Raw genomic sequence first — 16633 nt, 5'->3', positions numbered from 1 at the left:
CTACAGAAGGATGGGTTTTGATGGCGTGGCATGGCCAGATCTATTATTTGCAGAGCTGCTCCTTTATCCTTACAATGCCTAAGTAGGCTCTAAACTTTTCAGATATTTTCTAGCATGTGGCATCTGCACCTTTAGATCTGATAATCCCTGCTGATTTTGGTGCAGAATTCTCCTTTTTCTTCAGCTGTCAATTTAAACTTTTCTCTTCCTCCTTTATCTTCTTCTAGCTCTGATGCCTACAATTTCATTTGACTTCTTTGATAACTGATCTCTCCTCCATTGGGGCTATTCACAACTTAACTTACAGACTAGCAAGATCATAGCTCTAATACAACTATTACAACCCTTAACTAAATATTTATATAAAAATACCACATTAGGTTCCAATTGAAGACGATTAAGACTGAATGACCCGCAGAAAACAGTTTTTAGAAACTCAAGGTCGGCATGAAAATACTTCACTGTTAAACACCTATGGTTTTGAGCAAAGTATTCACCATAAGCATTTTTTGTCCAAACAGTTCAGAAACCATGAACTGTCTAAAAAGGTCTTTAGATGGGGCATCAAAAAGTTTTAAACTCACATGAGCAAAGACGGGGGAATCGCAGAATGGGTCAAAAACTGTAATTTAGGTCTTAAAAAGTTGTAACATATGACACAAGTTTCTATTTTAATGTCAAATTGAAAAACGGAGGAAGCAATACCACAAAAGCAGGGACACTGTTGTTGCTAAAACCTCAATTAAAAAAATTTCTCTATAAATTGAAACAACAATCTTGCTTATAATGTTAGAATACTATTGTGGCATTGAGATATTAGTTGAATATGGAAACTTCCTTGCGTTTGCAGATGGTCTATCTCAAGCCCAAAAAATTATTCCTGATACTTAACATAGTGTTAAGAGTATTGAAAAGGATGAACCCAACTTGGAGAAGCTAGAGACTCAAGTGAATTTTGAGCTTCTCGTGCAAAGTCTGGAGTTTGGAATTGGATTATGAGTTCAATGCATATGTAACTCGTGTTGCATGTAGAGTATTGGACATGTGTAAATTGGACCCATCAATGGTTTAACTTTTGAATACCAGTTGGTGGTTTTGCTTGAGCCAAAATTCTATAAACTAAATGCTCGGGTGAATAATCTTGCATATTATAGTTTCAAAAGTGTTTAGCTGCAGATTACTTTCTCCAAGAGTAAAGAATTTTCTGCAACATCAGATGAGTGAATCTTTTCCTTGTATTTGAAATATTTTTCTAAGATTAATATGGTGAACAATCTATACTTGTAGCTGGAATGTTTTCCTTAAAAGTTTCCCAAGTTATATCTAGTGTTAACTTCTTCGTGTATATTTTGTTATTGTTGCTGTAAACATAGTTTGCAGTCTGATATTTTTATTTATCTGATATATATCAGTCATTGTGATCAGATCTAAAACAGGATTATTGCTTCTAAACAGAGTTTCTAACCTCTAGATTCAACAAGTAAGAACTAACAACTATTGTTCAGAAGCAAAAGCCCTGATTCTCTGGTTTATTATATTAATGCTCATTTTTTTATTTCATTCTCCAAAAGGTTTGTTCACAACAAAGTAGAAAGTCAAAGAAGATTTATCTGTAGTGGCAAAACTAGAAAATGCACCTGAAGGAACTGCCACCGAATTGGTCCCAGTTTTTTTTGTTGCCAAATCATCACGAGGTGACTGTGAAACATTCAGCTTTCCTGGTACCTTATTACCTTTTGCTTTTTGTGCATATCTCCTGTTCTGAAACCAGTTCCATACCTGCATTCTAAGAGCTCAGAGTAAGTGAAATGAAACGATAAAACTCCTATAAAAAGAAGGAAAGAAAAAACAGAGAACCGTGGACCCCTAAGATACAGTGGAAGAAGATAAATGAAAAGAAGAAATGTAAACCGAGTGACATGCAGTATTTGTGAACAAAAGCAATCAGAAGGAACAAAAGCATTCAGGACCTGCTTTGATTGGACCAAAATTTTCCCAGCTCTTTCAGGTGATTCACTGCATTTCAATGCAATTATATTTTATCAATTCTTTAAAAAAAATAACACCAAGGAAAAGTGATCCTCTTTGAAATCCCTAATAATCCAAAAACAACGCAGCAGCAATTTCCAGAATATCTATAAGAATAAAAAATCAGAAATACAACTCACCTGAATTTTTCAGAAAGGGCGCGGAGAGTATCACGAGAAGGAATTCCACCCTTCATATCTTCTAATATCTTTTCCATTTCTTGAACCTTTACACAATAATGCATCCAAGGTATTTTTAAAAACGATATTAAAAAAAATTCCAGTAAATGGAGAGGCTTCAATCAAGGTTGCTTCAAATTTCTGAAAATAAGATTTAAACGAAAAGCTTACTTGAAATCAAACAAAATATCTCTAGAAGAGATATTATAATTTATTTAAAGAGCAGAATCAATAAACATATCCATTATGAGGTATTTCTAACATTCAGCTTTCCAACTTCAACTTTTCAGTTACTGAACAAATAAAACAAACTTTGGAACAAAGTAATGTTCTGACGAGAACCAGTCAGGCATTGAATGAATCTGAATGATTTTAATAACATCCACAAGGCCAAAGCAGCCTATGGGACCCAAAAGCATGCCAAAAAGATAAATTAAAAAAGAAACAATAGGCCTTTTGGAGTTGTTTCTCTAATTCTGCCCTTCGACAGTGAATATTGACCAGTAAATTTGTTTTCTTGGCCAACTGCTCTTCCTCAATAAGAGTATCTAACTTGCCATTTGCCAAAATATCCTGATAGCTATAGCGGATGATTGAAAATCAAATAATCTATCCAACCAACAAACTTCATTAAAAGTGAAAACAGATATCTTACAAGTCAAAACCATGACTGAAAGATAATTCAAAACGCGAAGATTTTTCTGCTAGGATTAGATGTGCTATTCACCTTGCAAATCCAAAGGTCTGTTGTAACTTAATCATTCATGAATGCTAGAATAATGTATGTGTCTGCAAAAATCATGAAATGTACGAAATAGGATGCCCATGTGAAAATGTAGCCATATTTAACTATTATTTATTCTCTGGTTACTTGAAAATATTGCTGCAAGGAGTTACCTTTCAAGGATTAAATTGGTAGTTATGAAGCATCTTCACTAACTAGATTTGCAAGTTGGTGTAATTAGTGCTCCCTAGGAGCACTTGGGGGTTACATATGTTAACTTGCAATGATAGTCAAAGATGCTTGTGAGGAGCTACTTTCTATTTTATAGACCACTCAATAGGTCATGAAAAGTTTTACCATGCTATTTTGAGACCATTTTGGAACCCATGGTATTGTCTTCTGGTGATATTTTAAATCTCCTTCAGCCTATCGACTGGAGGATTGGCATAGAAGTTATGTGACAGCAGGCTGAGTAAGGCTACTCTGTTCGAATATTTCCAGACTTCCACCATGGAGGAGAGATAGTATAATCTTATTGTTTTTTATGTTCTCATGGTAATATATAATATGGCAATGAATGTGGGGTTGCATATGTGACATATGGCAGGTTTCCAAGAAGGAAGATATTGCATGTTGGGTCTGAAAAGCAGGTGTTAGAGATGGATGTTGACTCCACATTGAAATTAGTGCTTGTACTGTAAATATTTATTTGTTGAATAACACAAAGCTTTCATAGGGCTTAGAGGGTGCAGGTTATTATCCAAGATGAATTTCCTCTCATACATCTCGTGTCTCTTCTCCATTGTGTAAGATGTCTCTCCTTTTCATCTATTCCCTTCTCTCTTTCTTTTTTTCTCTAGATGTGGATTTTGCCAGCTGCCATATGCTGAACTTTTGTTAGATCTAAATGCCACGGCACTCTTCTCTTAGAGTAAATAGTGGAAATGAACTCTATTTCCCAACATCTTTTACAATTTTAGAAAATCAAAATGGAATTTTGTATCAGAACAAATGCTACAAATAACAATTCACACCCAGGTAGCAAGCCCAAGAGGGATAATACCTCAATTGTAAAGCAGCCTACTCTAGCCAGGGTGGCTTTGAGCCCACTTTCTAGTTTGAATACATTTTCAGATATGGTGCCTGTCACATTGTTAACAGAAAGCAGCTAGGCATACTGAAGGAGATAATAGCTAAAAGAGTATTTCAAATGTAGCAGACCACAGTGCAGGATAAAGAACTCTAAGAAGGAAAATGGTTCCTTTATAGAGAGGCTCACTGGGTGAAGCAATGTCTCTATAATTATTTCCTATCAAGCCAAGTTTTTTAAGAGGTGCATCAAAGAATTATGAAATTTTATGATCTGTAAAGTAAGATGGTTATTGCATAATGTAGCTTCACCAGTTCTAGATTAAGAAGAATTGAAATATTCTAACATTCAAACAGACAATCATACATAAAGGAATAAAAGCAAGTAATTGGGCTCCCCTGCAATCCTCATTGCGTGTCAAATTAAATATATCTTCGAAAACCTCACCATGTCCCGCTCTAACTACTCTCTGGAAGACAGTTCATCTAACAACCAAATCATTTCACAAACACAAAAGAAAAATAAATATATGAATAAATTTCCACAAATGATCAAAGTAGGTCTATGAGACTCAAAAGTAAAAAAATTACAATACATAAAAAAAGGTGCAAAAGGAAATCCAACTACCAGTGACAAAGTACCTAAAACTAAAACTAGGAAGCAATAAAACTGTGTTACCCGGACACATGTTTCCACCTAAAATGCACCTGATTCAGAAACGAAAAACAATTCCCGGCCAGAAACATTTCCAGGCCGCCCCTAGTGAAGCAAAATTTTCAGAAACTTAGCTACAGTTAAAAGCGGTTTTGGAACCCTTGACCATCCCAGGGATGGACAGTTGCTTCCGGCAGAAAGAGGCAAAAAATAAGATAATTTTATAAAATATTTGCATATCTTTTTAATCTTGCATGGACCCCACACCTCAAGACAGCCCTCAATATTAAAAAATAAAAAATGACTCTATGTCATTACTATTATTGAATCTTAAGCATATGATCTAAAATATCAAATTGCGTATTCCTTGCAAGTTGCATATAGTTTGGCCCAAGTAAACTACTGAGTGAATAATCATTTGTTATTGCTGCTGTTACAGTGTGAACAGAGTATCTGTGGATTCTAAAAGTCTTTGGTGAAATTCTACAGATTGAGAGTGTAAATCTAAGCAATATTTAGTTTTTTGAACCAAATTACAGCAACATACTATCTTCATTTTCATTTTGACTTTGAAGTTTCAGGTTTTGAGTCTTCTGACATTATATGATACATTGATGCAACAATAACTGAAACTTGAAAATTGATATGATACTTTTAAGTCTTTAACTTTTCTTTTTGTTGTAATTTGCAGCCTTTGTGCATTTTGATATATGATATAGTACTTTTCATTGTTTCAATGAATTATATCTAGGAATGTATGAAATTGAATCCAAGCTTCATTGGATTCATTTGATGCTATGTTCTATGATGATTTGATGAATGATCATTGATTTTAGATTTATATATGTTATTATGTTGCTATGATGAGTGTTACAATTTATATAATTCATGAATATATTTGAAATTTCAGATTTGCCGATTACATATGGTCGCGGAAACCCGTTTCCCCATCCCCAAGGCCCGGAAACTTGGGGTAACATAGAATAAAACCATACCAAAGGGAAGATAAACCCTAACAGGTATGCACCAAACAATCAACAAGTACACCCTGGACAAGTCAGAATGTGCAAAGCTACATAATAAAAAGAATTATATTAGATGAAGATGCCATTTGAAAACGAACAATCAAAAGAGCCACTTTTAGGGGGCCAGTGGAAAACAAGACTCCTAAAGTCTGTATCATTCAGTCACTAATCCACACTTCTCTACGTGAGTATCCAACAGAAAATTAATAAAAGCAAGATCTATCTTAACTTTCCACTCAGCAATTGAGATTATGGATATAATTTGTAGACATTGGAATTGAACTGCATTATCAGAAGTTTTCAAAAATAAAAGAGATATATTAGAATAGTAAATGTTATGTTGTCAAGCCTTATCATTGATGATTGCATGCAAACACGTGAGGTTGTCAATAACGTTATTGCTAGAGTTGTTTATGTTCATTGAGTGTCAAATATCATCTGAGGTGGATCACGTGAAATCTGATACAAGATTAAGGTATCTAAAAGTGTCCAGATTCAGTTAAGAGTTATCAGAGGCATGCAATGTGAAGTATACTGTAAATATAACCTATATGAATCGCTTGTGGCTGACTTAAGTCAGTGCATATAGAAAGTTTTTATGTAACGATGATTCTCTCTTAAGTGTTTCTGTAGCTTCCATGAACAGTTTCAAGAGAGAAGTGACATTACAATTTAGTAAATGGCACTTCTATTTTACTGGCTTTGTAATTGGGAGTTATCCATGGTCTCTCCTAAAATAATGACTGAAGCCCCATTTAAGTCAGGGTCCAGTAAACATAGGTAGGACATGCAATGGCAGAAAAACGTTTGAAATGTTTGAAATGTAAAGTTCATCCCATAATTTGAGTTACATCATCATGTGTTACAAAAAATCAATACTTAATACAACACAATCCACAATGGTAGCAAACTAAACACCCTTATCTCATCCCACAAATAAAATGATTATTGGATTTGATTGGGTTTGATGGTAATGTTGGCCACCTGAGTCTGAATTTCGAAACCCCATTAGAGTGTCGCTCCTGAGGTGGGGAGAGGTGGGGATGCAGCTATCAATGAATAGCATGTACAAACTCTTACAATTGAGATCGCACCATATATAATTCAACGCCGTATGACTTGATCTCTTGTGAGATTTTTTTGCACGCAACAACTTTGACAAGCCAGTGATATAATACTTCCAGACGACTATATATCCAGAATCAAGTATTTTACATATTTCAAACCACAAAATCTTATTCTCGCAATATAAATATATATTTTTACGGTTTGACCATTTGCGAAGAGATGGAATACAAATCGATAGTTGGGGGGAAAACGCATTGAAAATACGAGAAATGTAAGTGACTCCCTTTCCTCCAACACACGACCACTTTCTCTATCTGAACATAATACTTGATAAGACCAATCCAAATGTTTAAAATAAACTGTCCTGGACTGCCATGGTTCCCTGAAATTTTCGACCTTTAATGAGCCGTCATTGACATTGTTCACTTATTTTTCCTAAATTTAGTAAACAATCATTGTCACTGTTCGCTTAGAATATCTCAATTTACTGAGCAATAAATGAAGTGAGTTTTCAAGAGAAAAAGCTGACCTCTTTAGGAGAAAAACGGAAAACGGGAGCTCCCCCGAGAGGTGGTCGCCCCATTTTGTAATGCGACCTGCAGCTGATCGCCTGCGCCCGCTTATCTCTTAAATATCAATGCCTGAAGCAGCGCAGCACATTGATAAATTGGGGCCATGACTTAAATAATTTCGATGGAAAATAATAAATTGGTGCCATGACTTGCATAATTTCATGAGAAAATAGAAATATGCGAAAAAATCGAGAGGAAAACCCCAAAAAAATTACTTTGATTAAAAAGAGCGAGCAAATCACCTCTTATATCAACACATGAAGCTACACTTGAATAATCATCCTTTCGAAATCTAAAGTACAGTGGGAGATTCTGATGGAAAAGAATACAAGGGTTTGGAAGAGATCTTGGCAATGGTTGGACATATATAACACCGACTCAAATTAATCGATTTAAGACAAATAGGGGTTTATATATAATTATATTAGTGTACTTTATGTGGAGTGGGCTTATTATAATTATATTTTGTATTATAATTTTCCTCGAATAAGCTTAACTTGGATTGTATAAGTGACATTAGTATTTTAATATAATTTTATAGAACTATTTAGTATAATTGTATGTTATGGTGATTTTTTTATATATATTTACATTTGTCATATTTATGTAGTATTGTAAATTGCATTCGAATGGAATTTTTATTTATCAAGATCTTATTTTAGCATGTATTCTAGTATTGGACTCAATTATTCTAGCTTGCATCAACTAAAAATATGGCATCATCACAATACATGGCACTCCTAGTTTTAATTTTGGCATGCATTAGGGGGACTAGGTTACTTTATGTAACTAGGATTTGAGGATTAGCTTGTCGTGGGTGACTGGTCTAGAATTAGATAGTATTAGGCAAGTATGTCGTGGACTAAGTCACCTTGGGTGACCCAATCTTACTAATTGACGCTTAAATGTCAATTGTGTAACAGTTAGCTTATGGGAGTAGGATTTTTTTGATGAATAGTCCTTTTCAATTAATAAAATTTACTAAGATTACAATTCACAAAAAAGGGTCGGGGGATACAAGACCACCCCGCGAATGAGTTCAATCGGTCGAAGCCGGAGTAAACAACATGGCCGCAGCCAGCAACTATAAACTATTCATAAAAAAAAAAAAAACATTTAAAACAACCTCATGCTGCCAAGGCAGTACCAACAGAGGGAGGAGGATCATCTTTATATCAGTGGGATTGTGAGGCGAACTAGGAACAGTCCCGCTGTTAGCAGCATTTGCAGGATCTGGGGTAGTTGCAGTCTCTGCATCCCTCTTGTCTGGCCGTGGAGGAGAAATTGCCAAGGCCAGCCGGGGAAACTTGCCAGAGTGCGTTTGTCCAGGGGGAGGAGCCGGAGACTGGCCAGAAGCCCGCCCAGGGGGGGAAGCCGAGGACCAGCCAGAACCACCACGTGGTGGGGAAGCGGAATGGCGCCTCCAAACGCCATGACCACCGCTGGGAGAGCAGTAGCGGGGACCCTGGGAGTGCGGCGTGTGTGAATGGCAGCCAGAGGACTGGCGTTTGGAATGGCGACAGCGAGACGAGGAGGCATTAGTCGAGGCATCCGGAGGCACTCTGGCAATGATACAAGGAGCATTGCCCCAATGGTTTAACAATTCCTGTAAGTGGGCAACCTCCAGGGCAACTTTATTAGCTTGCACCTGTATCTGCATAATGACATTGTTACAAATGCATGCCTTAGTGTACATTGCAATGTTAACATCCAAAAAACTATGAGTGAATAAAACTGCATTCCTATCTTTCCATAGAGAAAACAAAATTTTCATCCTGAAAGTATGCCAAATCTGGGAAAACTTTCAAGGAAATATGGGGGAATCACCCAATAGGATCATGTGCCATGAAAAAGGTTTGGGCCTGAAAGGCTTGAAAAAATCATGGATCCAGTGCCAATAATTCTGAGCACGCTTGCAAAACCAAAAAATATGCAAAAGGACTCAGGTTGGCCACAGAAGGGGCATCTGGGATCAGGAACCCCAATGTGCTTGAGCCGAGGCCCCAGGGGAAGACCTTGGAAAGCAAGGCACCAAGCAAAGTGAGCAATCTTAGGTTTTGTAATGGCACTCCAAATGGTGTCGAACCGTTTTCTCCATTGAGAAAGCGAAGAATGCAAATGGCACCGTTGATTAATCGTGTACACCATCGGAAGGTGGGGCGAAAGCCATCTGTATCCCATATTGGGCTTATAATTGGTAAATGGAGTGGTAAGAAACCACTTCCAATCATACCACCAACGTCGAACAGACTGAATCCCCACTTTATGAAGTAAGTGCACAGGGATGGAAGACAACAGAAGGTCATAAGTCTGGCGATCGGCACGTACAAGGCGGTATTGAACTTGCATATCCTCCCAAGACCTGAAATTCATGGTGACTCTTGAAAAAATGTCCTTGGTAGTGCGAATGCCACGTTTAAAGAAACGCAGAGCACTGGCACCTTGAGTCTTGGCAAGAGGAATACCTTGGAAGTCAAACAGGGGAGACCACCAAATGTTCTACTGATTTAAGGACAACCCATTGCGAAACTCATCACCAGCCCAACGAAGCCAAGGTTTAATAGTTTCCCAGGCTTTCCAGATGCTCTTTATAACAAAAGAGCCCTGTATGACCACTGGTTCATGCATAATGAGAAGGGTCTGAAAACCAATCCCCTTCCACGCCGATCTGTTAGCAGGGAAGCTTGAAGAGATGCAATGCCTGACAAGAATTTTCCAGGCTTCATCTCCAGAAATAGATCTGATAATCCATTTAGCACAGAGGGAAAGGCCCTGCTTTCCACCCCCAGATTCCCTTGGGAGACAACAGAAATCCCAAGCAACTCTATGAAAACCATGATGGTCAGAACCAGAGGCCCAAAGAAAATCTCTGAGCAAACGTTCTAATTTGAGATAGGAAGCTTTGGAGGGAGCCCAACAAGAAGAATAAAACACATGGGTGGCAGCCAAAATCTTAGAACAAATCTGGAATTTACCAGCAAGAGAAAGTGGCTTAGTGATCCAATAATCAAGCTTTTTGGTAATCTTTGTAAGCACAGCATTCCAAAGTTCCACAGGGGAAGCCTAGAAAGCAAAGGGAATGCCAAGAAAGCGGAAAATTTCTCCATGAGTAACCCATTTCCATTGGAATTGGCTGAGCCAAGGTGGAGCTGGCAAAAAAGACTGTCGGTAACAGAGCATTTTATGCCATTGAATGGCAGAGCCAGAGGCTTGACAAAAAGTGTCAAGACAATTTAAAGCATTTTTTATGTTTTCTTCATCTTCAAGAATAGTAAGAAAAGAATCATCAGCAAAATGACCATTGACTAACTGGGAGGAAGAATCAGGCAAGGAAATGCCACGGACCAGCCCTGAAGACACAGAGTGAGCAAGTAAATAACCAAAACCTTCAGCAACAAGGACATAAAGCGCTAGAGCTAACGGACAACCTTGTCTGATGGAACGAAAAAGTCCAAAAGCTTCAGATTGCGAATTATTGATGGTGATGCAAGCATTAGCATCACCAAAGAGCATCTCTACGGACTGAAGGAAATTGGGACCAAAACCCAGAGCCTGAAGCATAGCCAAAATGAAAGGCCATTCAATGCGATCATAGGCTTTAGCAAAATCTATCTTTAAAAAGATAGCCTGTTGCTTGGACTTACAGGCCCATTCCATACCTTCCCAGACAGCAATGATGTTGTCAAGAATATACCTGGATTTGATGAAGCCAGTTTGTTCAGGCCGCACATTTAGAGGAAGCATATGGCGGATTTTGAGAGAGAGCGCCTTAGCAATGATCTTATAAGACACATTCAGGAGGGATTCGTGTGATCTTTCTCACTCATAAGTGCATATATGCTCCATATGTTGGAAACTATAATTGGAACAATTTTTATGTTGTCATTGATGTCAAACCTTATTGGTAAGACATTTGCTAATAGTTTTGAGTGCCATATTAGATGATTGATGAAAAGGATTTGAAAAGAGAGATAACTAGATGAACTGATGGGCCTCCAGTTGCAGATGTCCTCAGGATCACTAGCTTTAGGTATGAATTTAATATTGCCTTTATTTATGATCGCTCCTAAGCTTTTAGAATGGTATGCTTCAAGATAGACTTTGTGCAGATCAGGACCAATTTGCTCCCAAAGATGTTTGTAAAATTCATAGGGAAATCCATCACACCCAGGGGATTTGTCATCCGTCATGGAGTAAACTGCCTCTTTAAGGTCTCAGAGGGAAAGAAGTTGCTCACAGAAAGCGCATTGCTCAACCGCGAGGCGGTTTGGAGTAATAGTAATACACTTTCTGAGAGCCTCCTCCTGAGCAACCGAATGGCCCTCCAAAGCAAAAACATTCTCATAGTGAAGAACAAAAGCTTGCCGGATGTCTGGCAGACTGGAAAGAACATCAGTTCCCTATTTTATCTTTTTAATTGCAATATTGGTATGACGAGCTCGGAGAGCCTGGAAGAACTCCTTCGAGGCTTTGTCACCAATCTCCAACCAGTGGAGACGGGCTTTGATTTGAGCTCCTCGGGCAGCATAGTTATCAGCAATTTGCTTTTCATGGCGAAGCTTGGCAAGCTGAAGTTGAAGATCCACATCAAAGGGGTTGAAGGTGAGCGCTTCAGAGGCTTTTTTGAGGGCAAGGGTGTTGGCTTCATAAGATCGTTTTCTGAAAATTGCCAGCTGACGCCTGTAGATGCTCAAAAAATGAGTCGTTCTGGTAATGGCATCATTCCACCATTGAATCCAACCTTGATGGGAATGTGGACATGGTTCCAAATTCTAGACACGTTGTATGTGGGAGATGGTGGAGGCATGCAATAGCACAGACGTGTTGAGGAAGAATTGAGACTTAACCACTTTGGAGACAGCTATTTGCCAAGAAATGCCAAAATAAATGGGATAGTGGTCTGACAATGTCACATCTGTCAGGGGAATGATAGGTAGATCGTGATCTTCAGAAAAAAAGAAAAAAAAAGATTGCACCGAGATCATAGCACGATCAAGACGTTTCAATATGCGGTCAGGACTGAATCGAAAATTGGACCAAGTGTGCCAAGCCCCATTATCATGACGGCGGCTAGTATTGGGATCAAAGAGGCCCAATTTATGGCGCATGTAAAACCAAGCTTCTCTTTCCCCAGCTGTCCAACGGAAAGGCAAAATGCCATCTTTGTCAGAGGCCACTTCAACCATATTGAAGTCCCCACACATGACCCAAGTAGCTGGCGGCAGGTTGTCAGCAAGCCAAACCCACATTTGTGCCCTTTCCATAGCATCATTGGAGGCATAAACATTAATGACTCCAAAAGAATGATTGTTAATGGAAAGCAAAAGCCAAATAATACGATGTGTGGGGTCAGAACCGTGCGAAATAATAGCATAATGAAGGCGAGGTGACAGGAGAGTAACTACACCACCTCGACCAGCTTCATGCTGAGAAGAAAACATGACGTTATCCTGCCAAATGACGTGGCATGCAGCAGAAAGCATGAAACCAGAAATCTTAACTTCTTGCAGGCAAAGAAAATCTAAATTCCCAAGTCTATGATGGGTATCCCGGACATAGAATTTTCTGGGAAGGTCTATAAGACCTCGAACATTACAAGAGAGGAAGTTCATGAAAACTCTTCCATATCATCCTCGTCCTCAAGAGAGGAGTAACTATTCTGCAAAAAGGTAGAAATCGGGTGAAAGTTAGACGGGAAATCCTCTGGACTTACAGCCTACCGTTTGACCCCTGATATCTCCACACGTCCAGGAGGACTGCGAGAACGTCATGTTGCTGGTGGTACTATGGAAGAGACTACAAGAGGAGAACGAGCCCCAACCAAGGACGAGGTCCTGGCGGCTGCCTTAATCCCCTACGAACTAGCAGGGTTTGAAACCTACAAAACTGGAACAAGTGCAACAAAAGCCGATGGCGTCTCCACGCTAGCAGGCGCTGACACTTCGGTGGAAGCAAGAGGAATCGCGGTAACTACCGCATAGGATGGCTTGGGGGCCAAAGGATTCAAGGTAGGGTTGCCTTTGCGCCCAACAGTAACCCATTCTTCTTTTTTTCCTTCGACCTGCTTGACAGGCGTCGCTTTAGGCTGGGGTTTGACCCTAGGCGTGGCCAAAGGGCAATCCTTGATCTTGTGTTCCGTAGACTGGCACCTATAATAGGTGTTAGGTAGGTTCAAGTAAAGCACCTTCTATGCGAAGGTTTGAGTGCCAATCTAGATTTCCATAGAATCCTTGAGATCTTTAGAAAGATCAACTTCAATGCAAACATGCCGCTGAGGGCGAGCGCTAAAAAATTTCTCGAGCTCCTTGGTAACAACTTTGCCAAGGGCTTGGGCAATAGACTCAATAAAAGGCCAGTAGAGCAAGGGTAGACCTGGGAATTCGACCCAAACAATAACCCTAAGCTTTTTATCGTCCGAGACAGAGAAGTCTCGAGACCATTTCTGAAAAACAAGCAGAGAGGAACACACAGACCAAGGGTCATTGGTAAAAACCACGTCTGCTTGCGACAGGTTAGCAAAGCAAAATTAAAAAAATATTTGGTAAGGTTTTGCACAGCGTCAAGGCGGACTCCATGAGGAGTCCAGCTTTTGTTGACCCATTCTCTGAGCATAGCTTCAGGGGGAGTCCTACCAACAAAATACCCTATCAAGGTATGTTGTTCTAACCAGTCACATGCAACATCAAATTCTTGCAAAGGACAATATCAGGATTACCTCATGGAAAACCTTCGAGACAAACTTGCGCAGGCGTTTGTTCGGTGGCGGTGCCATGGTAGTTTGAAGCAGCAGCATGAACACCAGAAATAATTGGTTCACCACTAACCAGAGCCATTATAACCTAACCTAAATCTCCCGCAGTAAATGCGGTATGACAAGTGCCGACGGAGGGGGAGTGCAAGCGAAAGGCCGTACGCAAAAAAAATTGAAAGTTCGCATGAAGCAAGAAAACCCTAGCAGAGCAAAAAAAACCATGGGAGTAGGATTTGTTTATCCTATGTTGGCCAAATATGAAATTTTAACTCTGAAATGTTGGGGAGAGGTATAAAAGCAAGTTACATCCCCCCTCCCCCTCCTTTGATCAATTAATCAAACAACGCCCATGTATCATATCAAGCATAAGCATTCAAAACATTCTTCATCTAGCATTATGGCAAGCTTTAACAAACTTCATGCAAGCATGTGTTTATGATTGATGTTCTAGGTCTTGTGGAGTCATGTTATTGCATCAACACTTCTAATCACATTTAAAGAGCATTGCATTAATGTGGTATAAGAAATATCAATTCTCAGATCTAGCCCATCCTCCATATTGACACACTTCAATCTCTATTTCAATCCATTTCAAGTTCAAGATTGATTCCTAAACTAAGGTTTAACTTAGGAAAATCATTTCAACTTAATATTTTCTCTCTTTTCTGTGTGCAATGGATAGGTGGTGAATGTATAGATTTAAAAGTAGATTGAGTGTCAAAAATGCTACATAATGCAATTTCACATATCCAAAAAGAGAAAAATTGAGTCAATCTACAAGTAATGTGTCCCAAGACTCAATCTCCCTCCTTGATTGAATCCCTCTAATTCTTCTCTATATTTCAACCATGGTTTTCTCTCTATTAGTACTTTCTGTATCTCTTGTTGGAATCTGAATAGCCATTTTTTGCTCTTAGTATATGTTGAAAGTTGTCATTTTGCCATAGTTGCCCTAGGTCTTATATTCATCTTTCATAGTTACATTTAAGCATTTTTAACTTAATATTAGGGATTGTTGAGTCTATTTTGTGCTCAGTATTTTGGGCCAATTTTATCATTCCTCTTGAAAGATAATTAAAGTAGAAATAAGCATGCATTACATTGTTTTCCCATACAAGCCAACAAACCCTATTTCCCCACATTAAATTTTGGTGGAACCAATATGTCTTACACTTTCATCTTCTAACTCATTTTTAAATCTAATTTAGGGGCACTTTATTTTCATGATGGAGCACACTAAATCTGATTGGTTTGCTACTTTGCATATGATTACATTGCTTCTTAGTTGCATTTATGAAAATCATGTTTAGATAAAGATGTTTTCCACTTCAAGTTGCTTACATTATTCAAGACACCCTTACATATGACATCATTAGAATTTCAAACATATTTCCTAGTTGCAAATCATTTATTAAAGGTTTTATCTATGTGAAATGTTATTTTATGATAAATTCATAAGGGGGTAGATAAAATGTGTAGATCTCATAAGAGATTCAAATGTAGATAATGATAATCATAGAAATGATTATTATCATAATATTAAAATGAACAAGAATTAAACACCTCCTAGGTTGTATTTTGTTAATAGGGCTAGAGCCAATACTTCAATTAATGATATCCCCGATAAAGATGCAACATTTAAGAGTAGTTATAGATTATCTCCTCACAAAGATACATTGGTGCAAAAGGGACAAGCTAAACATGTTAACATGAAAGCTTCAATCACTCTAGGTCCTCTCTATTCCCTTAGATCTTATGTTTTCCATTAGAATATTCTAAATCAACATAATTTTATGCATTTTATCGATGATTTATCTCCTAATATAACATGAATTAAAGATAAAGAATTGACCTCTTTAGGAGAGAAAAGGAAAAAAGTAGCTCCTCCAAGATGTTGTTGTCCCATCTTCTAATATAACCTATAATTGATCCCTTTATATCTTACCTCTTAGATAACAATACCCATAAGACTACAACACATCGATAAATTAATGTCACAACTTAAACTAATCCCAACATAAATTACATATTCAAAAATGAGAGGGAGGCCAATACAAAAATCAATTTAACTAAAAAGAGTTAGCAAATCACCTCACATTTCAACACATGTAGTTGCACTATGATAATCCTTCAAAATCCAAAGTACAAAATGAGATTGTGATGTAAAATAATTCAAGGGTTTGCAAGAGTTTTTTGGGAAATAGTTAAACATCTAAAACAATGCCTTGCATTGGGAAATTTATGTTAAATAGGTTTTAATTGAATTGTATTAATGTTTAAATATGTGGAATAGGCTTAACTAGAATTGTATGAGGGAAATTAGTATATTTTATTATCTAATTTTATGGTAATGTTTACTATACAAGGTCATCTCACACAATCTATGGTCTAATATGAAATTCATTCCTCTTAAATGCTATAACTAAGTATTATTCTTCTCCACCAATTGTTAAGAATCAACTTCTTCCACATTTGTGTGATGAATCATTGCATCTTGATGTTTAAATATATTCATTTGAGCATTAATTGATCTTATGGTCAC

The 16633-nt window shown here is 37.9% G+C and overlaps 1 protein-coding gene across 5 annotated transcripts in view; it reads right to left on the bottom strand.

Annotated features, from left to right (window-relative positions):
• Positions 1 to 7725, bottom strand: part of LOC149575800 (protein SAWADEE HOMEODOMAIN HOMOLOG 2-like) — a 33744-nt gene extending 26019 nt beyond the window's left edge. For 2 of the 5 annotated variants that reach the window (XM_089815594.1, XM_089815598.1), the window contains exons 1-5: positions 7583 to 7725; positions 7298 to 7409; positions 2169 to 2254; positions 1971 to 2016; positions 1638 to 1779 (exon numbers count right to left, since the gene is read on the bottom strand). In XM_089815594.1, coding sequence (XP_089671720.1) covers positions 1638 to 1779; positions 1971 to 2016; positions 2169 to 2254; positions 7298 to 7351 — 328 coding nt within the window. In that variant the 5' untranslated portion in view covers positions 7352 to 7409; positions 7583 to 7725. Of the gene's footprint in view, positions 1 to 1637; positions 1780 to 1970; positions 2017 to 2168; positions 2255 to 7297; positions 7504 to 7555 lie in introns of those variants that run through there. The other 3 variants (XM_089815599.1, XM_089815596.1, XM_089815595.1) reach the window with 3 other exon arrangements.
• Between the last annotated feature and the right edge of the window lie 8908 nt (positions 7726 to 16633).

Source organism: Cupressus sempervirens, chromosome 2 (genome assembly GCF_028749045.1).
Source record: "Cupressus sempervirens isolate cs-2001-9-10 chromosome 2, ASM2874904v1, whole genome shotgun sequence".
Classification (NCBI taxonomy): Eukaryota; Viridiplantae; Streptophyta; class Pinopsida; order Cupressales; family Cupressaceae; genus Cupressus; species Cupressus sempervirens.
Note: the sequence above shows the minus strand (reverse complement) of the source record. Positions and strands in the feature narration are given on the sequence as shown.